General features: G+C 40.4%; 1 protein-coding gene across 3 annotated transcripts in view; it reads right to left on the bottom strand.

Annotated features, from left to right (window-relative positions):
• Nucleotides 1-23,368, bottom strand: part of CTTNBP2 (cortactin binding protein 2) — a 175,428-nt gene extending 152,060 nt beyond the window's left edge. Inside the window, exon 1 of one of the 3 annotated variants that reach the window (XM_032643252.1) lies at nt 23,250-23,368. In XM_032643252.1, coding sequence (XP_032499143.1) covers nt 23,250-23,303 — 54 coding nt within the window. In that variant the 5' untranslated portion in view covers nt 23,304-23,368. Of the gene's footprint in view, nt 1-2,441; nt 2,616-23,249 lie in introns of those variants that run through there. The other 2 variants (XM_032643249.1, XM_032643253.1) reach the window with 2 other exon arrangements.
• Nucleotides 23,369-23,879: the final 511 nt, after the last annotated feature.

Below are 23,879 nucleotides of genomic sequence, written 5' to 3'. Positions count from 1 at the left end.
CTTTGGGTTTCCATTGACTCATTACTGCCAAATATACATATAAAATGCATAATAAGTAAACCAACTTGAAATGAAATAAAATTCAAAAAAGAATTACCCACTAAAAAATTAAGTCCTCGGCTGCTATAAACTCAAAATGCATCAACATGCCTTTAAATTTTAATCATTAGATAAGAGGCAGTTATAATGACAAATATTCTTCAACCTAACTTTTCTTTAATTTAAAAATCAGTCTAGGGGGCTTCCCTGGTGGCGCAGTGGTTGAGAGTCCGCCTGCCGATGCAGGGGACAAGGGTTCGTGCCCCGGTCCGGGAAGATCCCACATACCGCGGAGCGGCTGGGCCTGTGAGCCATGGCCGCTGAGCCTGCGCGTCCGGAGCCTGTGCTCCGCAACGGGAGAGGCCACAACAGTGAGAGGCCCGCGTACCGCAAAAAAAAAAAAAAAAAAAAAAATCAGTCTATAGGTCAAGTAGCTGATATAGGCAGACCGTACTTTATTAAGTGAAAAGTTAAATGTTCAGTTTACTGCATAAGAAGCCATCATTAAAATTTCACTAAAGTACCAAACATTTTTTTAAATACTAGATTAAGAATTCTTATTGCATCTCCTCAGAACCCTATAGGATTTTATGGAAACAACAAAGGAGTTTCACTTTCACAGTTTTTTCATGGCTATTCAAATCAACCAGGGTGAAATGATCAAACTTCTACCTATAAGCTGTTAAAAATCAGGCTCCTGAAAATTTCAAACAGCAGAAAGGGAACACTGAACTTGTTAACAAAAAAATCTGCCTAGTGTCTAAGGCTCTGTTTATAATCTAACCAAATAAAACTATAGGTCAGCTACAGAGCATAACTCAGCTGTTTTTGTTTGATTTAATTGTCAGGTGATTAAAATACTGAGAGGGTAATAGAAAAACCCATTTTAAGTCAATTAAGCAAACAAATTCAACCTTCCTGGGAAACAAGAAACACACCCCTCTTTCTTTTTTCTCTCACTCCCCTCCCCTTACCATCTCTTGGGGATGAAGGTACCCAATCACTTCAACTTCTCGGAGAGGTTTGTTGTCTTAATAGCTACCTTCTTTTACTTCACGCAGGGGAACTGATTTCCTGCATCACAAGTAGGCAGATTTCATACGAAATCTTAAGATCACATTTTCTACGTAAAGAATGAAAAATCTATTTTCCTAAAAGTTTCAAATCAAAACTTGCCAGTTTCACAAGTGGAAATCAGCAGCCCTCCGCCTCCGTGTTTCCTTCTCTCCCTGTTTCTCTCTTTCCTTCCCAGGCTCAGCTCCTCTCATGCCCAAGTAGCTTTCCTCCACGTCTCTCCTCTACCTCTCCAGAAAGCCCTACCTCCAAATGCAAGGGGAGGAAGTTCAAGCAGCTCTGGCTATTCACACCTGGCCCTGCCCTCAGCTGCTCCTTCACCGAGTCTGGTCAGGCCATGAGTGGGAAAAACGGAGGGGCGTCCACGCTCAGCTCACCGCATCCTACCCGGAATCTCCTGGGGGAGCAGCAGAATCGCGCCTAGGGTGGGAGGCGCTCCCAGAGCTGCCTTTCTTTGCAGATTCTTGCAGCTCCTACCAAGCTGCTTCCCAAACCCCAAAAACATTTCCACGCAGGAAATGTGGGACCAGCCTTCCCCTAAGGTACGGGATGGAAACCAACCGATGAGCCTCTGTGCACGGGGAGATTCTGGGGGTTAAAGTAGGGACCAGCGATGGATGGAAGCTCATTTGGCTTCTAGACCCCAGAGAAGAAACACTGTGTTGATACCAGGTGTTGAACCTCCACCTCGCCCGGGCATAGTCTCGGGAAGAACGAGGACACCTCCCCCGCCCCAACCCCAATCCCCATCACCAAGTGATGGGGTAGCAGGCAGCTGGGACCCAAAGCGCCGGCGCTCAGCGGCAGCAGCGCCTACAGCTGGGCATGGGGCCTCTCCCAAGGGGTCTCAGGCACACGAATGAATACACACACACGCACACACACAATGGGCATCCCCACACCTGCTCGGCGCCAACCCGCCTCCCCCTCGCTGCTCTCCGGGTCCGCTGAGAGGTGCCAGGCATCTCCGAGACACGCGCCCACAGCCACGCGCGCAGAGAGAGGCCAACAATGGGAGGGTGTCCAGTTCGCTGGGAAACACACCCCAGCCCTCACCCCTGGCCAAACCCGACCGAAGCAGAGAGAGTGGGTACAGAGGCCACACGCAGGGAGCCCCGAGAACCGGGCGGACCGGGGCTGCTTCCCGCGAGGCTCGGAAAGGACAGGCGGTATCCCCAACCCAGGCGGCCGCCTCGCCCCGGCCTCGGGGGATGAGGCACCCCGAGGAGGGGGCACCCCGAGGACAGCGCACCCGGAAGAGCCCGGGCTGGCAGCGCCCCGGGGGCTCCCACCCCGGAACCCCGCGCCCACCCTGGGACCTCGGTTACCGCCGCCTCCGCCGGGGCCCTCGCCGCCTCCTCTGCGGCGCGGGAGAAGTCGGGCTCGCAGCTCGCGCCGTCCGTCGCCATCTTCCTGCTCTAGCGGATCCGAATGCGAGCTCGGAGCGGCAGCTCCGGGTTCAGCCCTCCCGGCGGCGGGCGGCGCTTAACCCGCGGCGGTCCGGGGACGCGGGCGCTCGCAGCCGGGCCGCCGCCGCCACTGCAGCGCTCCCTCCGCCCCCTCGCCGCCACCCCCGCCGCCTTAACCCGCTGCGCGCCGGTGCGCCGCCCGCCGCCGCCTGGTCCCCGCCCGGGGCTGCCAGCCATCAGCCGGCTCCTTGAGGTGAGAGAACTGGGCACGTGCCCAGGCCGGGTTAAGGCCCGGAGCGCAGAGAGCAGAATCAAAGCTCCAGGGCGAGGCGAAGGAAAGAAGGCGCCCAAGAGCTGATTCGCCTGACACGTCCCCACCGAGCCGGCGGGGCAACGACGGACCGATTAAATGCCCGGCCTCCCTAATCCGAATTCTCTATTAGAGCCAGGAAAGTCCTTCACTTCAGCCCCCTCTCTAGCCCACCTCTAGAAAACACAGAAAGCACCCTTTGCTTTTTTCTTTAAAAAAGAAAAAGAAAAAAATTTTTTTACATCCAATACTGCCGCCAGGGCGTTTTTACCCATTTGGTGTATATGCCTGCCTTTGTTTGATTCTCCTTCTCCCCAAACCATCAACTTCCAGATCAAAATGCGTGCTGCTACCCTTTATTACGTTACACCCGGCCCCTCAGCCCTACCTTTCTATACAATCTCTTTTCAAGAAAGGTGAAGCAAGGCACTTTTTTGTTCTTTACCGCAAAACTGATTTTCTGAAGGGCTAACCAAGAAGTGTTGTGTCACCGCTTGTGAAAGAAAGCTCTCTACTTTTAAGAGAATTTAAAAGAATCCCATGTGGTGGGGACACACACACCAAAAAACAAAAAGAAAACAAAAACTTGCCTAAAAATTGATTTTATGGGAATTATAGGTCTCAGAAGGTATCTCATGAGATGAGTGAGTTAGGCTCAAGCTCTTAATTTTCCCTTCCCACATCGGATTCAGTTCCTACCCTTTCCTGCCAATTCCTAGGATGTGAAAATCTATCACCTTATCAAGACCGTATGGTTACATGCCTTCCCAAATCACCAGATCCCAAAAATGTGTTGAAAGCACAAAATCAAATGGAGGCATTCAAGCTGTGTCTCAAAGAAGTAAAAGCAAACCATAACCAAATCCTGGACTTGAATTTCTGGAAGATGAATGTTTAGTCTGAGGGTTACAGATCAGAGTTCATTCTTTAAAATGGCAGACTCCTAATGAAAGGTTTCAGCACTTTTATTGCTTCACTTTCCAAATTGGATCTAAATATGACAGAAAACGGGGCAGAGAAAAATCTTTTCTGCAAAGGCCCTGCAAGGGCAGGGGGGTGGGGTGGGGGGGGTGGGGATCAATACATTGTAAAAAGTTCCCTTCCAGAAAAGGTCTACATCAAGAAAGAAGTTTCACCTGGAACCCTGGGGTTAAGGGTCAAAGGTTTAGAAATCACCTCCAGGGTATCGTATAACCAGAGGTGCTCATTATTTTTCTTTGACTTCACTCTGATAGCTACTCCCTCTCTTAGCCCTATGTTTTCCATCCCTGTTCATTGTAACACTTTCTTTTATGAAATATTCTCTCTGAAAGTGCTCAATATTAGAATAACTAGATTCCTTATAAGATGAAAGAAAAGCATTTGACAGTAAAACTTAGGTGCTGAACTGATAGTAAAAATTTTAAGTTGAAACCTAAAAGCATTCCTTGTTCTTTTCAAAATGCATTTTCACATCACAAGGTAATACATTTTCTTGATACTGAGTTGAATTACTACCCAAGAAATTAACCAGCCCACTTCTGGGGGGGAAAAATAAAGAATAAACTTCACTTGGGAGTTAAGAACTGGGAATATGACATGACTATTTCTGGGAAGCAAATCCCATTCATTTTATACATGCAGCTCAATTTTAAAAAATCGTCATTGGGATGAACTAGCTTCTATTAGTCTAAATAAAATTAAAGCAGAATCACATCACAAAGGAATCAATCCCTGAGTGATTTCTTCCCTCTCACCTTTTTTTTTTTTTAATGAAAAACAGGTTTAAAAAAAAAAAAAAGGAAGAAATCACAGGACAGCACATTTTCTAACTGCCAAAATCTAGGACCTTGTTAGGAAAACAAACAGCATTTTGTCTCTACCTTAAAGCTGCCACTGCCCACTGCTGAGGGCTGAAGGAATATCCCACCCTACTGCACAGAAGTAGAACACGAGGAGTTAACTGCCTCACCAGCTGCCTGGCCCAGGCTGCTTCTCCACCTGGAGGACACTTGCTGGGTTGTTGTTTTTTTTTTTTTACTCTGCTGAGAATTAGCCTCTGTTGAGATTGCAAATTAACTCTTTCTGAAAGACTTCCTTTGCACAAACACAGGCTCTATTAGCATCAAACCAAAATAGATCTGAAAGGGTAGTGACTTGATGGCTCTAGAAATTAAATCTTTTGAAGCTTCATAGACAGCTAAAAAAAAAAAAAAAGACATCCCAGGGTAGAGTGAAAATTTCTGGAAGGTGGGGAAAAGAAGAGAGATGGAAGTATACACAGGAAGAAAAGAAACTAATATATATAACAAAATGAATCATGATCATTAATCAGTAAATTTCTTTCATCATTAAAATAGAAGGAGAGACGGCCTTCCCTGGTGATCCAGTGGTTAAGACTCGGCGCTTCCACTGTAGGGGGAATGGGTTCGATCCCTGGTCGGGGAACTAAGATCCCGCATGCTGCACGGTGTGGCCAAAAAAAAAAAAAAAAAAAAAGATGGAAGGAGAGATACTGAATATTTTACAAACAGAGAAAACTATTGGTTTCATTATTTTCTGAATCCTGGAAAAGAGGTATTTGTGCTGAGCCATAGCACACTCTTCAAGATTCTCTTTTAAGACCAATGAAATGGGTTTCTGCAGCTAGAAATGCAAACTTAGCTTGGGGAGCCAAGTGGCTTTCTGATTAAACCATGGCCTCAACCTCACTAGCCACATCCTCCAACCCGCTAAACCAAAAACCCAAAGAGTTATACACAATGATGCAATGGGACACTTCATCTTTTCACATGGAAGGAACTTACACATATCCTAAAACAGTTTCCCTGGTAGAATAAGAGAATTCTTTATTTCAGTCAATGACAACATTTATGTTAACTCCAAAGAGCAAACCATATGTTATCATGCCTAAGTATTGCCAAATGACAAAATTACTGAGTAGCAAATCATTTCTGACTCTATCCACAAGGCTATAGTTATACAATTTAAATATTCCAGACCATGCTTATCCCTGTCTACACCACAGTGACCAACCTGGGAAGCCCCAAATCTTGACATAAGGAACTCTAACAAAAGAGCACAGATGAGCTTTGAGTGCCCTGTATCTATCACATGTTTTTGAAACCAAGACATTGCCAGAAATGAGTTTTTATATGACCTAACTACATTCCCTCTTAGTCAACTTGTCATTATCTGCATGTGCTTAGGCTCTTTGTGGATTTCACTCAGTAAATTTAATCCTAATCTAGTTAGCCACTCTTGTCAACAGCCTATGGTTTTGGAAGGCCTCCTCCACCAACTGCAGTTGGCGTGTGCCAAGGGAATGCAAGCTGATTTTACCTAAACGAAAGCAAAACATAATTAGAAAATTAAATCGGCCAGGTAGAAGCAAGCCAAAGCTAAACATAAATATATTATTATAATCACTCCCAGCCCCTTTTACCACCACCGCTAGCTGGGAATTGCATTTGGTCATTCAATGCTAAAGGAATGTCCAAATATAAAATATTTTTGAAGAGTTAAAGGTTCAGTAAGAACATTATTCCCCAGTTTGGTCACTCTAAGAACAGAAACTAGGGCTAATACAGAACAATGAAGCAGTGTTGGTTCAGTTCTATTTAATGTTTTTAAAATCTTAAACCATTACTTGCTGATTGGACTCTTATCTGCAGAAGTCATTTACAAGAGTAAGTTTTACTGCAGAAGGATGTTTTAGTGCAAAACTATTACGGAAAAACAATTTTAACGAAGAAATCTAGCCCACTGCTGCCCCTCATCCACCTGAATTGGAAATGAATCTAAGTATTTCCGTTTATTCAGCCTCTTTAGCAACCCCACAAGCCTGCAGTATGTAGTTACCAGGCAACCACTAAAGCAGGGATGTTTATACCACTAGGCATTAATTATAGAGAGCTTTATTTTTCTTAGAAAGTTTAAAAGCTATATAAATAGTTGTGAGATCAGACCCTTTTCTCCTCTGATGAGGAGTGTAGAACTAACTATAAAATCAGAGCTGAGATTTTCTTTTCACTGTGGGCTATGTATTATTATTTTTTTTTTATTATTATTTTTTTTTTGCGGTACTCGGGCCTGTAACTGTTGTGGCCTCTCCTATTGCGGAGCACAGGCTCCGGACGCGCAGGCTCAGCGGCCGTGGCTCACAGACCCAGCCGCTCCGCGGCATGTGGGATCTTCCCGGACTGGGGCACGAACCCATGTCCCCTGCATTGGCAGGCTATGTATTATTCAGTTCAAAGGGAAATGTAACATTTGAAGAATTGATAAGGAAACTAAAGATGATGACCTTAAATTTTGACACATATGTAGATAGCATTTATGATTGACTTAGTGATGATTTACTTGTGATACAAAATGCAAGAGAAAAGCCATAAATGAATAGCTTGCCAATGTAAAGTTATGAAATAAATGATACATCAACATTTCCCAGACAATTATAATCAGTAGCCATATACCAAGTTAATGGAGTTTCAAATACCTTTGGAATTTTTGAGACATAAATTCCACCTTATACTGTCTAAAATCTCACTTGATGACAATAGTTTCTTGGTCTACATTTTTTGATTGTTTCAAATCAGTTGGACTTATTTAAAATTGCCTGGAAATATGATGTCATTATTTGAAAAGACATACTCTAAATATATGTAGCAGATGTTATTCAATTAATTAACCAACAAATACAAAATAAAATTTAATTCATAACATGAATAAAACAATGTCATAGCTAGACTTGAAGGCTTAGTTACATTTATGATTCAAGAATTTAAAGAAAAAAAGCATTGGTGTTGCTATTTTCATCCTAGGGAAAGTGAAGTCACCTGTAGAATAATAAAGAGAAATACTTCTGAAAAACCAGCATTAAGGTTTAAGTAGTCTGGAATTTTATTCTGACAATTAAAGAAATGTTTAACCACTGAGGCAGTTTTATGTTAGCAATACAATATTTTTTTTCCTAATGGAAAACAGAAATAGCCATCTACTGGCCATTACTATCAGAGTCAACATCCCTTTATTACTACATCATCACTTAATTTTCATGAGTTATTACTTTGAGCATTAACATCTTCTTTGTTAAGAATCAGTTCAGTTGGGATGTATTTTACTACTACTTGTCTTCCCTTCAGTATCTGCTAAGGACCTCACATTGTCAGCTTTCAGCCTCCAACTGCTGACCATTGACTATCCAAAAGGCATGATGCTATCTGGGTCACAAGACACATTTGCTGGACATTTTCTGCTTTGATCAGCCCTCCACCCTCACCCAATGTGGCCATAGATACCCATTGGAATAGCGGTGGGGAACCCCGTTCCCAAAATTTAAAATATGAGTTGAACCGAATCTGCTCAAAACCCCTGGGCGTGAGCAGCAGGTAAAGGCACCCCATTTACAAATACCACACTGTATGGTTCTGTTTCCTCTACAGAATCATTTTTAGAGCCATAGAACCAAACAAAAACATAATCATAAATTCAAATGGGAGAGGTAAAGCAATAAAGCTTCTAAAAGGAAAATAGCTTCATAAACTGTAAATCGGAACTTAAGTCCTTACTTTCAATGCAATTAATTTATCAATTTTTTGCCTCTATGATTAGCGTTTTGTGTCCTGTTTATTAAATCTTTGCTCAGCTCCTTCCCCTCCCAGATGCTGTTTTCTGTTGGTTTCTTGAAGTCTCATCCTGCCCTGCTTAGAATTCAGCCTAAAATTTAAAAGGAAATTGTATACAGATTTTTTGGACTCTTTCTCTTAAGTTTCTTCCCCTGGGGGCTTTGTTCTTCAAATCCCAGACACTTTGGCAATCCCCAAATAAAACTCATCTTTATTCCCCAACTGACCGCTACCCCATTCCTAGCCCTTCGCTCAAGAATCACTGTTCCTCAAGCCCTGCCTGCATTTACTACTTGCCAATGCCTTCTAACAGTTATTTCATATATGTTGTTTCACTTGTTTAACTTTCAGTAGGAGGGCTGGCCCAATACTAGGTACCCTGTCATAACTGGAACTGAAAACCACATGTGCTTACTTTTAGAGAGACTATTTATAATTAACAAAACTTTCTAATGTTCCCTTGCCTAATTGTTTTGATCCAAGACCGTATTATTTGTTTTCTCGTTCTAGGGATTGGGGTGAAACCAGGGTTACACTCTCCAGTTGCCACTGACAAACAGAATCCAAGTACTGATATCTGCTACCTCATCTATAGCCAAACATGAAAAACTATGTTGGCAATAAAGGATGACATTGCAGCAGTAGAACTAATATCACGATGTACAAACTATATTACCAGTCTTTAAAATGTAGCAATGTTCCTCTTATTTCTAGTGAGTAGCATGCCTGTGTGGGTTTCAGCAAATAAGAGAAAAATTAGAGATTGAAAGGGAAGAGGAAGAATAGAGTGAGCGGTGGCCTTGGGTTTCCCTCAGCTAAGAGACTGATGCAAATCGGATATCTTTCAAAAAACAAAGGTATTTCAAATGTGAAGATTCCGGTACATTCTGGGAGCCTTCGGCAGATTTTCCAGACTTCAACATCAAATGAAGATTGGTGGTGGGTATGTAAGAACATTACTCCAAGTCTGCAATACCTAACACTGAGTCCAACGCATGATGAGCAGTCAGTCATATTTAATCAAATTAATTCAATGGAACCAATGGGTGGATAGATGGAAAGAAAGATGAATAAATGGATGAAGTAAATGTTACTTTCTTACTCTTTCACGTGATCGGTCCCTTTGGCACTGCAGTGAAACTTATTGATTCCTTCTCAGAAAAATTTTTTAATGCATAAAACAAAACATAGGCCAAAAAATAACAACAGCAACAAAATAGGATCATAAAGAAAACCAGTTATGTTCAAGTCCAGTGATTAAAAATTCTGTATCTACAAAACGAATTTGTAATGCAGAAATAGATGTGCTTTTTCTTCCAGAGTAAATAAGATGATATAGTGGTAGGCCCATAATTAATGTAATTTTGAAGTTTCCGTGAATGTAAATAATATTTTGAAAATCCTACAACAGTTTTATGTATTAAGATTTTAAATTATCTCTAATTTCTATTGTGACAAAGTCACAGGTACTGCCAGGCCTATTGTGGTCTTTTGCCTAAACTCATAATTGAAGTAAATACTGTCGGTGAGAGGTTGGTGAACATGAAAACACAATTTAAAAATTTTTATTTGTATGGACATCCTATGGAATTCTATCCACAAACACTATGGTTTAAGAAGCTCACTTTGTACCTATTAGGCATACTTCTTAAAATGAAATTTCTGCCCAGTAGGAGACATTTAATGAGACCTTCTGGGGGGAGGGGTGGGGAAGATTGAAATTTAGGTATGATAGGCCGAATAGGGTATTCTGAGAAGGAGAGAAGTTAAAGACTCCCAAATGCCCCCACCTCCCCGAAAACAAAACAAAACAACTTGGGTCACATACCCTAGAGTAGTAAAGTGCAGGGTTACATGATTAAGAAACTCTTTCTGTGACCTTGGGCAAGTGCTTCCCTCAGTTATCCATCAGTTAAGTGGCAGTCATAATGGATCTCACCTCTACAGGGTTGTTGAGAGGATTAAATCGATTAATTCTTTTAAAGTACTTAGAACAGTGTCTGGACCCCAGAAAACTCCTAGTAAGTCATTACTATTTTCAAGTTCTGCATATACATATTACACAATGAATAGTCAGCCTAATATGCATGGAATTTCAGAAAGAAATAATTTATTGAATTTAATAAAATGATTCTGTAACTACACAATAGTCCTAACAAGGCTATTTGTATAATTTTTCAAATTTTAAACCAAGTATTCTAAGATTTTAGATTAAATAGTAAAAACTCTCCATTAAGTGCTTGCAAAAGTCATAATTAGAGAAATGTGGGATGGGTCCTATACGTCAGTTCTGGCCAAATTGATTATTGCTAGATTTAAAGCATGGACTCTTTTTTTTTTTCCTTTGGTCCTTGAATGTTTTTTTTTTAAAAAAAACATCTTTATTGGAATATAATTGCTTTACATTGGTGTGTTAGTTTTTGCTTTATAACAAAGTGAATCAGCTATACATATACATATATCCCCATATCTCCACCCTCTTAAAGCATGGACTCTTTTGTCCAATGAGGAAATGTTTTAATTAAATACTACATAATAATGGTTCAAAAATATCCCTAGGTTTCATGTAGAGCTGGGGTCAAAAACTCTGATCTAGTATAGGCCATTAGATCCAAACCAGCCTAACCCAATGAAATGGGTTAAATCCAGTAAGCAGACATGTTTTGTTTGACTCATACAATGTTCTCTTTTTTGAAAAAGGAATACATTGCCAATGTTTAAAAATTGGGGAACTTTATGTAAAAATTCAGTTTTCCAACCTCTCAAAGACTCAGAAGATCTGAAATCACTGGGCTCACACTGAGTACCTTTGAGCCTGACGAGTGTGCTCACCAGCTGTCTAGAATCTCCACCTACCCTGTTTTATTTTACTTTACTTCCTTTCTTGCTTGTCTTCGACAGAGTTTTAACTTCATGATCCTTAAGGCAAAACACTGTATTAGTTTGTGTGATCCCAATAAGATTTTATGCATTTTATTTATTTCAGTAAAAAAGGTGGTAGAGGAAACCTGGACTTAAAAACATTTCTAAGACCTGGTGATGTGAGTACCTTGCTATCCACCATCAAAAAGCATGCTAACAATTCATAAATCCTCTGAAAAAGGTCAATATAAGCATCTGTTACGGGCTGAATTATGTCCTCCTCAAAATTCATTTGTTGAAGTCCTAACCCCTAGTACCTTAGAATGTGGCTATATTTAGAAATAGTCTTGGGCTTCCCTGGTGGCGCGGTGGTTGGGAGTCCGCCTGCCGATGCAGGGGACACCGGTTCGTGCCCCGGTCCGGGAGGATCCCACATGCCACGGAGCGGCTGGGCCTGTGAGCCATGGCCGCTGGGCCTGCGCGTCCGGAGCCTGTGCTCCGCAGCGGGAGAGGCCACAGCAGTGAGAGGCCCGCATACCGCAAAAAAAAAAAAAGAAGAAATAGTCTTTACAGAGGTAATGAAGGTAAAATGAAGTCAGTAGAGTGGGCCCTAACCTAATATGACTGGCATGCTTATAAAAAGAGATTAGGATACAGACACAGAGGGAAGAGTGAAGAGGATAAGAGGCCTCCGAAGAAACCAGTCCATAAACCAAGGAGAGAGGCCATCTACAAACTAAGGGGAAAGGCTTCAGAAGAAACCAACCCTGCTGACACCTTGATCTTGGAATCCTGACCTCCAAAATTGTGAGAAAATAAATTTCTGTTTAAGCCACCTAGCCTGCGATCTTTTGTTATGGCGGCCTAAGCAAATTAATACAGCATCTGTTCTGAATGGACATCATTCTTCCCCTGGTCTCCCACAAGTGACTTTTATATCAACCAGCTCATCTCTAGGGTGAGCTCACATCTCTAGAGTAAGGAGATATGAACAGACTTGAGGCAGTGTGGGGTGCACCAGTGCTTCTCAGTTCAAGGGTTGCTTGTACCTGCAATCCTGAAGTTTGTCACAAGCAATTCGTCCCTAACAATAGGCACGGTACTAAAGTTTGCTTTTTTTCCTTCTTTCTTTTTTTTTTTTTTTTTTGGTACTGAAAATGATATCAGATTCAAGGTCATTTCTGTATCATCTCATTCACTTTATTTTGAAGATGCTTTCATGAGCCTGGCTAGCCCACTCAGAACTGCACAAAGCTTATCACATGTCTTATTTATGCCTGCAGCACAGCCCACATGCAAACTTTTCCCATCAATGTGCCAGGACTCAGAACTGCCCACACCACACAACTAGGGGCTCCACTCATCAGGTGGTCTACGTAAATGGAAGCCCCATGCTCCACAGAAGCTGTGAACGCCGAATAAGATTTTAAAACACTGGCTGTAATTTAAAATTCGGGGGAGTTGTTTTTAGAAGAGCTGTTTGACCTGAAGCAGGTGACTAACCTTCAGTGAATCTCTTTTTGACGCTATACAAGGATGGGAATGAGCATTTCATCACTTCACAGGGTGGTTGTAAGGATTAGATGAGATTAACATGTACAAGTGCCTCAAATGCTGAAAAGAGGCACGCAAGGAGTATTACAACCTTGAGTTAGCTGCCAGCCCTCAGGTTCAAGGATTCTTTCAGCTGAACATCTGCAGCCTCATCATTAAGAAATACCACCAGGGGACTTCCCTGGTGGTCCAGTGGCTAAGACCCCACGCTCCCAATGCAGGGGGCCCGAGTTCGATCCCTGGTCAGGGAACTAGATCCCACACGCTGCCACTAAGAGTTCGCATGCCACAACTAAAGATCCCGCGTGCCGAAACAAAGACCTGGTGCAGCCAAATAAATAAATATTTTAAAAGACAAAAAAACATCACCAGCCCTTGGTTGGGTCAGATCATGGTGGAACTTCCATCCTATGTACGCTCATATTTCTGAGCTCTTCACTGAGGAAATGTCTCCAGGGTTAAAGCATGAAAGGAGTTTCTCTTTCCCTCATTACCACATTTTTTAATAAGTGAAATTTCTCCTGTCAGAACACATCAAGATACCATGGTGACAACTGCTATAGGAATGCTAGATTTAGAAAGAAATAAGATGATCTCAACTCTGTTACCTGCCACCTGTGTTCAACAGCCTAAACCAAATCCGTGCTGGCCAGATGACTGAAAGTGACCACCTGCCCCAAATATTTTAACCATTCTCTCCTCTAGAACCTAGAACTCCCACTTCCTAAGGCCTTTCAAAGTTTGTGCATAGAATTAAGTCCCAGCCTTACCTGAGACACAGATAAACAGGGATAACATTAACAGAGTTTAAAAAAAATTTTTTTAATTTGTAATTATCCACTTGAATCTATCAATAGGTCAGAGGTCATTAAATCAAATGATTACAAGGGCCAGGGATGGAGGATATCTGAATAAGGATGGCCAGGTGTGTAACACAGGAGAGAATGATAGGGATTTGAACCAACAGGAACACAGAGGTTCTGTCCAACTATAACGGGGGGAAAATTCCTTGAATTCAGTCAAGAAACACAAACCTAGTGATGTCACAGCTTCTAATTTTTCAAGAGAAGGAAGAAATCAAGTGTTTATGTGAAATTTCCCAATTTTAAAAACATATCTGCAAGTCAGATCTGGCCAGGTTTGCCAGTGTTCTAATTGATGGGTGCCCTGAATCCAGGAATCATCTCCCCTTAGCCTAAAAATACAGAAAAATTGAAGCAAGGTAAATGGTAAAAATGTGCATTCCGCGTGTCCTCCCCAGGTATCCTCACCAAATAAGCCCCTTTTGGAGGCTAAACAGCTGCATACTTTAACCAGCAGACCAGGCGATGCATGTGGAGATCAGTCAGGGACCACCTTTTGGAGCACACTGCTGAAGACAGGAAGCTACTCGCAAGCTAACATCTATCTTTGTGTCCCCTGGGCCTAGCATGCTACCAAGCATGGGAAGTTTCAGGAGTGAATGAATTCTTCCACATCCTAGTGCTCATTGATAACACTCATAAGAATAGATTTTTACTAAAAGCTGTATTAACCAATTTCATCTAATTCTCTTCAAGTAGCTAGCAAGGCCCCCAAGATACAAGATACCAAATAAATTCAGGAAAACAAATTTGGATTGGGGCAGGAAAGAAGAGCAAGGAAAATTCTGGAACATGCAACATTTTCTGGGTTGGGCAGCTCTGGGTGAGTGGGCTTCAGTGTGTGTCCCCATAGCATCTAAAGGGCTCAGAGGCACTGAGAAATATTTAAAGGCATCAAAATAAACTTTACCACGATAGCAAAGTTTGACATGGTGGAAAATAATTAGGCCCAGAATCTGCTGTAGTTACCATTTAGCTTCATGTATTTGTCAAAATTATGGTGGTTAATAAAATACATCTATGAATCAAGGACAGATAGTAATAGAAATATGTCAATCAAAATACAACAAATACTGATATTATTTCAAACTCCAGATTTTCCTATGTTAATATCCCTTGAAATTCATTTGTATATTCCTCTAATTATCTTTAGAGTGAATCACAAATTTTCATTTATTAGAATTATCAATGCAGCAACATTTCCTGCTTCTCAGGAGAGGGGTGGGGAATTTTTAATCAATACTGATTTTGGAGCAACATTGTGAAGGATATTTAAAAGGCTTAGATTTTTCAAAATAAATTATTTTGAGGGCCAGCATAGTAAAAATGACTAGAAAAGTATGTAATAAACATAATATGTGGTTACATTCATCATTGTCTTACTAATTATAAAGATCCCTGTTCCCCATGTCCTTTTTTCTACAGAAAATGGAGGTTCCTTGCTCTCTCCTCTCATAGCTGGGACCCCTTGAAGCTTTCGCAGGCTGGGCCTTATCTCAACTTCAATAGCTCTGTCCTCTCTGTTACCACTTGGGATCTCTCCCATTTTGCCTTGTGACATTATTTGATTATTCTAATATAAGTGTTGGCAAACTTTTTGCCAAGCAGTAAATATTTTAGGCTTGTGGGCCATACACTGTGGCAACAATTCAACTCTGTCGTATGCAATGTGAGAGCAGCTATAGCTGTTGGGCCAGAGTTGTCCTGCAAGCTGTATTTTGCTTACCCCATTCTAATAGAAAATTATGTACTTTTTGTATTATTTACAATTTTACCTTGTCTCCCCAAATGGATCATAAGTTCCCTGCAGACAGGAAAGTCTATATCCTGTTTTGCAACACCTGTAGGACTTTGGCCAACAATGTTTGGATCATTATGTGGTCTTGATGAATGTTTGTTCGTTGACTGTTGGCTGTTTGATTTTGTGTGTTGGGGGAAGGGGAGTAGACTCAGAAAACGACAGAATCATTTAACGGAAGAGACCTTGGCTGTCATCCACCCACTCACTTTGTAGATGAAACCAAGGCCCGATGGGCTTGTGATTTTAGCCATACAAGAGGTTACAGGTTATGCTTCAAGCATATATGCAGTGTTAGTGATCACAACTTTATCAGCCTTCTTTTAACAGCCAAATGAAATAAAGTGAGCTCTCATCCCACACAACTCAAGTATGTCCTGTGCCCTCCTCCTTTACATTCCTAAGGATTTCCTAGAGGTATTTTCAGTCCCCTGTTATTCCCTTACCAACTGCTCTGAATTCTTACCTTTTGACCCTCTTGCCCTCAGATCTTCCAATCATGTCACGGTGTTCCTTTTTTCTGCACAGTGAAGTATCTACTCTGAGTTTTCCATCATAAAAAGCCTCATGTTTAAACCCAATGTGCCTTTTAATAAATGTAAAAATCCAATTCCCTGCTGATTCAGAAATGCATCCTCTCAACAGCTGAAAGTCACCAACATTTGCGTACTTCCAGCAGCCAGGAAGATGGTTAAATTTTAGTTTCAGGAGTTTAAAGCATAAAACCAATTGTTTTTCAAAATATGAAATTGCATTGTTTGCTAAATAAGCCTTTTCTTACTACACACACTGCTCATAACTCCAGAGATTCTAATTCCCATCTCCAAACCCCAAAGTCCATGCCTCTCTGGTGAGAATTACTGTGCCTAAAGGAACTGAATATAGCTCCAACCCTGGCAGAAAACCCAGGGTAAATTTACAGAGTGAGAAGGCTCAGATTTGAGAGATCAGATTATGGTAACATTCTGCTACTTTTGGAATCATACACAAGGCAGGCAGCCAATTTTACATAGTTCATTAGAGGGAAGTAAAGCATCCTTAGCACCCTTACCGACAAAGATTTGATGCTTAAAGTGATCTCAGAGTATGTGCATAATCAAAGCCTTAAGATACCCAACAAATAGCAATAAGGGCTCTCATAACTGCACCACAGTGCAGATCAGTGGAAACAATAATGGATTAATGGAACTGAGGGGTAAAACAAAACGATGGCCTAGAGCAAAGGGTATTCTCTTAACTATGCCTGGCTAAGAATGATCATTAAATCCTTAAAAGGAAGGAACTGGATAAAATATCAATACCCCACATATAACATTTGTGGTTGTCAAGTATCATGACATCTGAATAGAATTTCTTCTTCTACAGTACAGGTTCCCTAGTAATTCTCAACTAATTCTTTTGATGACTCATTGAAGTATTATAACTTAGCTATCTAAACTGGGGACTAAAACCTGGTAATAACCTTTGACTTTTTACAGGGGTTACATTATGTCTCCATGCGCTGTTATATGTTATGTTGGATATTTAGCCTACATAAATTTCAAACCTCAACCAAATCACTATGAATTGGTTCTTGGATGGCCTTTTATACAATAGAATGTGGCAGAGGCACTGCTATGTGTTCTCTAAGTCCCATTTGATCATACAGGAAGATGGCTATCTCAGCCTGACAGGTAGTTCCATTGAGGTAGAGTGACTATTTCTGGTAACTTAGCCATAAACAGAATTGACATATATAACTTCCAAGCCAAAGTATAGAGAACAGCTGTGATCTCTTTTCTCTTACTCAGGGATTTAGAAGTCAACAGTTCCACCTGACATAGCTACAAGGTATGCTCTCAAATCACCACTTGGATGAGAGCTCCTGGGACTGAAAAAAATGCTCATTGTGTTACAACACTCAGGTGTGGGCAGGAATTTATTACCAGTTTCACCTAGCCTATCTTGACAAGTAAGGAAATTGAAAAAAAAAAAAAAGGATATAATGAATTTTATATTTATGTTACTGGGAAATATAAATTACAACTACAGGTTAGAATTAGAAAACATTTTAAAAGAAATATAGTTTTGTGACATTCATAACATAGTTCATTATCCCTAGATAAATGAGGCAAATGACCTCTTAGATTGCATAAAATATTATACAAACAATAAATTTTGAGAAAATGAGATTGAATTTAATGGGTTAAGATTTAAGTCCTTTGGATTTAAAAAGTTACCGATAAAATTAATTTTATTCATCAGTTAAGACCCTAAAAATTACAGAAAATACATAAAACCATTTACAGTGTAAGCAGTAAAACTGAGTTTCATATACATTTATATTATGTAAATTAGACTATATAGCCTCCATTTAATTTACTTCGTGGCCTTTCTCCACTTTAAAGAACACTAGTTTCCAATGTACTAGGTCAGGGGTCATCAAATTATGACTTGCAGCCTAAATCTAGCCTGCTGCCTCTTTTTACAAATAACCTTTCAGTGGAACACAGCCACAATCATTAATTTATGTACTGTCTATGGCTGCTTTTGCTCGTAGCAGCGAAAATGAGTAGTTGCAACGGAGACAGTACGGTCTGCAAAGCCTAAAATCTTTACTCTCTGGCCCTTTATAGAAAAAGTTTACTGAGCACTACACTAGGGAAAGGAAAACCATAGCAAAAATGCAAAAACATACACAAAAATTTTGTCCTTTGAATCCTAGTGGATTCTCCATGGCATTTTTAACTACATGCAATTTTCATCTCAACCCAGGCTTTAGAACCTATACCTCTGGTGGACTGAATGTTTGTGTTACCTTCAAATTCATATGTTGAAATTCTTATCCCAATATGATATTTGGAGGTGAGGCCTTTGGGAGGGGATTAAGTCATATGAGTGGAACCTCGTGAATGATATTAGTGCTCCTAAAATTGCAAGAAGAGGTTGGAGAGCTAGCTAACCCTCTGCCCTTTGAGAACATAGAGAGAAGACAGCCATCCATAAATCAGAAAGAGGGCACTCACCAAGAACCTGACCATGCTCACACCCTGATCCTGGTCCTTCAGAACTGTGAGAAATACATTTCTGTTCTTTATAAGTCACCAGTCTATGGTACTTCGTTATAGCAGCCTGAACTAAGACACATGCATAGGATGGGAAATCACAACACCTGGTCTGGTCATCTCAAATTCTGAATGAGAAGAGTAAAAAGTAGCCTAAATTTTACCATATATGAGGTTCATCTTCAATATATGGCTGTGTTGCTTTTAATTCTTCTTCCGAATTATCTTGCACATTCAGAGTAATCTGTTTATCGGTAAGATTTCCAATAAGTAGCTCTTGTATTTTCTCTCCCCTTTGATAATATTCAATGGCTTCCTAAAGCCCATGGTACCAAATAGACTCTTCTGCTCTGCATAATCTAACCAGCCCTTCCAAAACATTCTTATTTTCTATCACTCCATAAAGTTCTTGCTGTGTCATTTAGATATAAATTTTCACTTTTTTCCTCCTGCAGTTTTATTAATCAACTAATGTGTTTTTTAAAACAAAATTGAAAAAAAATGGTTCTGAAGAACCTAGGGGCAGGACAGGAATAAAGACACAGATGTAGAGAATGGACTTGAGGACACGGAGAGTGGGAAGGGTAAGCTGGGACGACGTGAGAGAGTGGCATGGACATATATACACTACCAAATGTAAAATAGCTAGTAGGAAGCAGCCACATAGCACAGGGAGATCAGCTCAGTGCTTTGTGACCACCTAGAGGCGGGGGATAGGGAGGGTGCGAGGGAGACACAAGAGGGAGGGGATATGGGGATATATGTATATGTATAGCTGATTTACTTTGTTATACAGCAGAAGCTAACACAGCATTGTAAAGCAATTATACTCCAATAAAGACGTTTAAAAAAAAAAAAGAAGCACTCCTACAAGGGGCTTAGCACTGGTGCCAGAGGATGCTCCTTTGATCTCTAGACATATGACCACAAAAAAAAAAAAACAACTGTGACATGAATTGACTTTACAATGATGAGACTGAGCCCTTAAATCAATAAAAGTGTGACTTTAAGGTTACATCTTAAATATATTGATACATTTAACATTGTTAATATGAGAAAGATACTAAGTTTAAAATGCAATGTATTTTTACATCATTAAAATTATTTTTTGACTATTTGGAGGCTGATTACTTTGCTTACTAAACTGTGAGCAGGAACTCTAATTCATGTATACTACATAGGAGGCCAGTTTACTGATACTTCCTACAAATGTGGATTAGACAGGAATTTAAGTGGGGGGTTGAGTTCTTAAGTAACTCAAGAGATTGGAACTTTTTAAAAAACTCTCTACTCAGCCCCCTAAGCAACTTTTAAAAAGCTCTACCCTGTTTTGTAGCACTTGATTCCTCAAAACGTAAATCTTGTCTTTTCTCCCCACTCTTGAGGGCTTTTTTTCCTTTCTGAACTAAATGTTTTTAGATTTGCTTTATCATGTGAAATATTTGTCTTTTCCTCACATCGGAATAATTCTTTCTCCAAACAAACTACCAGATAACCTGGAAACTGTTTTAATTTCCCAGGTAGAGATTTGAATGACTGCACAAAATTTATAATAATAATCTACGTGATTGCAGGTGTATGAACACTTTTGAAAAAAGGTGAAATAGGAATTAAAGGAGGGAATTCATAACTGATTTAAATCTTAGTATTGGGTACCAATGTCATTTTAGAATAAGGTCCCCTTCAACACAAACATGCTCTTAAGAGGATACTGAGAATCTGAGGTAGGAGAAGCTGTAGGACCATAGGGTACAGATGATGTGATGTTAAAAGAAGTAGGTGGGCCATAGGAAGAGATTTGTGGATGTGGCTGACTCTTGGCTTCTCAGAGAGTAGGAGGATTTTGCATTGAGAAATAAACCATGCACCTTTTGAAGTTATGCCTCATCTATCACACGTCTTTATATACTGATTAACTGCCTCTCTCAGCAAGAAGGATGAGCCAGCTTGCTCTCTCCGCACAAAAGAAACCAGTTCTGCAGCTCATGAATTAACCCTTCTATTGCCAGGTAAACTATTTTTCAGGATAATGAAAACAAAGAAATAACATGTTTCAAGTGATAGGCTGGCAAAAACACATGGTGATTATCTTCTAGCTAAACTTAAGCTAAGTTTTATTATTACCTAATAAGATCTAAGATCATTACCTAATAACCTGGAGTGGCTGCTAAAACCTCAGAGGTGGCAAAGGATGTGAGAGTACACCAACTGGAACATTCCTCTACATGCAGTCAGCAGCAGTCGGAATCCATTTGAGACATGGAAGGAACCAAAATAGACATGGATTCACAGAAGACTATTGCATGCTTGATGTTTGGGAGAACTGAGTTGGCTAATTTCTCATGTAGGATTTTCTAGAGTAATGACTCTATAGTCTTAATGTGCCTACATATCACCTGGGGAGCTTATTAAACTACCTATGTTGATTCACTACATCTGGATGGGTCCTGAGAGGCTGCATTTCTAGCAATCACCCAGTCGGTGATTAACTCATCAATCTTAACCCATGCTCCAAAGTATGTAATCTTCATTCTCCTTAATCGTGTGGGGTCTCTGCATTTCTATAGGCTCTCCTGCTCTTAGCCCCAACCTTAGCTATACAAGATTAGTGGTGGCCTTCCCAGATGTGCTCTGTCGCTAAATGTAGGTAGGTAGCTGGTGGACTGCAGGTCCAATTGTATTATCTTCAAACAACAGAGCGATTGCTTTATTAAAACCTGATATAGATTCAAACATATCAAAGAGAACAAGTAGAGAGAGTGGGAGAAGGCTTCATAACAATAAAAAACTCACCTAAGCATATGAATTTTCTAACTTCTTTGGCATGTGTAGAACATATTTTAGGCAAAAATGTAAGAATGGATTTGCATGTAAGAATATATTCATGGTGTTAAGCAAGTAACTTACCCAGTTCTGCCGCTTAGATTGCTGCCCAACCAGGAAGCAGTAATAATACCTTACTTTTGTATATTTAGTTAGAGGGCATTGTCACATGCATTATCTCTTTAATCCTTAGAATAACCCTCTGATATAGGTGTTATTATTTTACAGATGAAGAAACAGAAACTGGTAGGTTCTGTGCCTAATTTCCCAGCTGATAGATGGCAAACTTTGGACTTAATGCAATGGTTCTCAGCCTTGGTTGCATATTGAAATTACTGGAAGAGCTCAAACAATGATGATGCCTGGGTCTCACCCTCAGACATTCAGAGGTAACTGGTCTAGGGGGTAGCCTGGGCATACGGATTTTTTAAAGCTTCCTGTTGAGTCTAATGCAGGATTTCTCAACCTAAACACTATTGACATTTGAGGATTATTCTCTGGTGAGGAGGGCCATCCTATGCTTTGTAGGATGTTTAGCAGCATCCCTGGCCTCTACCCTCTAGATGTTAGTAGCACCTCTCCAGCTGTGACAACTAAATGTCTCCGGACATGGTCAAATATTCCCTGGGAGGTAGGATCACCTGGGTGAGAAGCACTGCTTAATGTACAAAGTTGTGAATGGATTACTGATAAATAGCTACATTATCGGCAGCGACTGTCAATTTATATGTTAATTTATTAATTTAAATTAACTTTACTCACATTCAGGGAGGTGGAACAATTCATCATATTTGCCTTTTCCCAAGTTCCTCAAAATTAGGAGCCAAACCTTACAAGTATTTTTAGAATACTATATTTATTTGATGATTATCTAATCTAAAAAGACAAAAGAAAGTTCTGTTTATCTGTAGTTTTTAATCCACTCAATTACATTTTCTTAGTGTTACTACAGGCTGGGCCAGTATTTCCCAATCTTGCCTGATGATAGGGATCACCTGGAATGCTTATTAGAACAACAGATTCCTAGGCCCTAACCCAGAACTACTCAAACAGAATTTCTAGGGAGAGGCTAGACAATCCAGATAATTTAACAAGTGCCCCCTTAAGCTAAGCCTTATCATCAGGGAACTTTGGGAAAAACTGGGTTAGGCATAGGGATACAGAGAGAAACAAGACACAGCCCCTGCCCCCAAGGAGACATGTAAGCAAATAGTTATAATTCATGGTGGCAAGAACAAAATTATAAGTGTGTAGATGCCTGGAATGCAGTGTACAGGTGGGAGTAATGAATCTTTTTTTAGTAGGGGAGGCATTGCCCAGAGAAGGGCATATGTGACAGATGTTATCTGTCTTGGATAACCAGGAGTATAAGGTTTAAAAGTTCTTTCCAGGTAGAGAAAATCAACAGGAAAAAAATCCTCCTGGTTTCAGTTTCTAGCCTCCTGGTTAAAATCCTCCTGGTTTCAAGCTTATAGTCATGCACATAGTAGATGCTCAATAAATATCTATTCTTTGGTCAACCTTAAGTCCACAGCACAGCACCATAAAGCTCTCTTGCCAATGATTTCACACACTTAGTATTATCCCCAAATGAACATGAGAAAATTTTGCCTACGCTAGAGGTTTGCCAATAGATTAACATTTTGCACCTCATTTAAGCACCTCTCACTCAGATTCTTTTTCCTCAGAATTAACTTTCCTAACCTTGTCTGATAGGTGATTTAAAAAAAAAAAAAATGTATTCCAAAGCTCTTCTTAGAAGCTGAATTACTATGGGATTACTGTGTGTGCATAAAAGATGCAACAAGCTTCTACAGAGAATTAATGGGAACATGAATAGCATTTCCAGGTTGTGCAAAAGACCTACCTTTAAATGATGATGACACTGGCACTGCAAACCAACCTGAAGATTTGGGGACATCTCCAAATGTTCCTTCTGCTCCTAAGGCTGCTTCCCAGGAAGACTGATAAGATGATGCTGGTTCTATAAGAAAGAGGCTGACTCAGATATAATCTCAGAATGGCTTTCTACAGCTATCCACTCACCATTTCCTTTAGCCTTCTTTCTTACTTTTTTTCCACAGGATATATCATTCCCTGACATTATATTATTTATGTTTGTTCTTTCTTTTTCCCCTACTGATTGTAAATTCCACCAGGTCAGAGACTTTGCCAGTCTTATTCACTGCAGCACTTAATAAGTATCCTTAATAAATATCCTTCATGCATAGTAGTCACTTATTAAACATCTGTTGAATAGTGAATAGGTTATGTATTCATCTAGAACCTTGGCTTTCTTCTTTGTACACTCAACATGCTTGTCATTAGTTGTCAACATCTAACTTCTTTCTGGGCTGTAATGTTTATTACAGCAGGGAGAGTGTCTATCTTTTCTAATTATCCCCTGGGACTAACATGTAGTAGATGCTTAATAACTATTGAATGAATAGATCACTGAATGAATAAGTGAATCAACATAGGAGGCTAGAACTACATG

Source organism: Phocoena sinus, chromosome 9 (genome assembly GCF_008692025.1).
Source record: "Phocoena sinus isolate mPhoSin1 chromosome 9, mPhoSin1.pri, whole genome shotgun sequence".
In the NCBI taxonomy this organism is placed as follows: Eukaryota; Metazoa; Chordata; class Mammalia; order Artiodactyla; family Phocoenidae; genus Phocoena; species Phocoena sinus.
The sequence above is the reverse complement of the archived record's forward strand: the minus strand, read 5'-3'. Positions and strand labels throughout refer to the sequence as shown.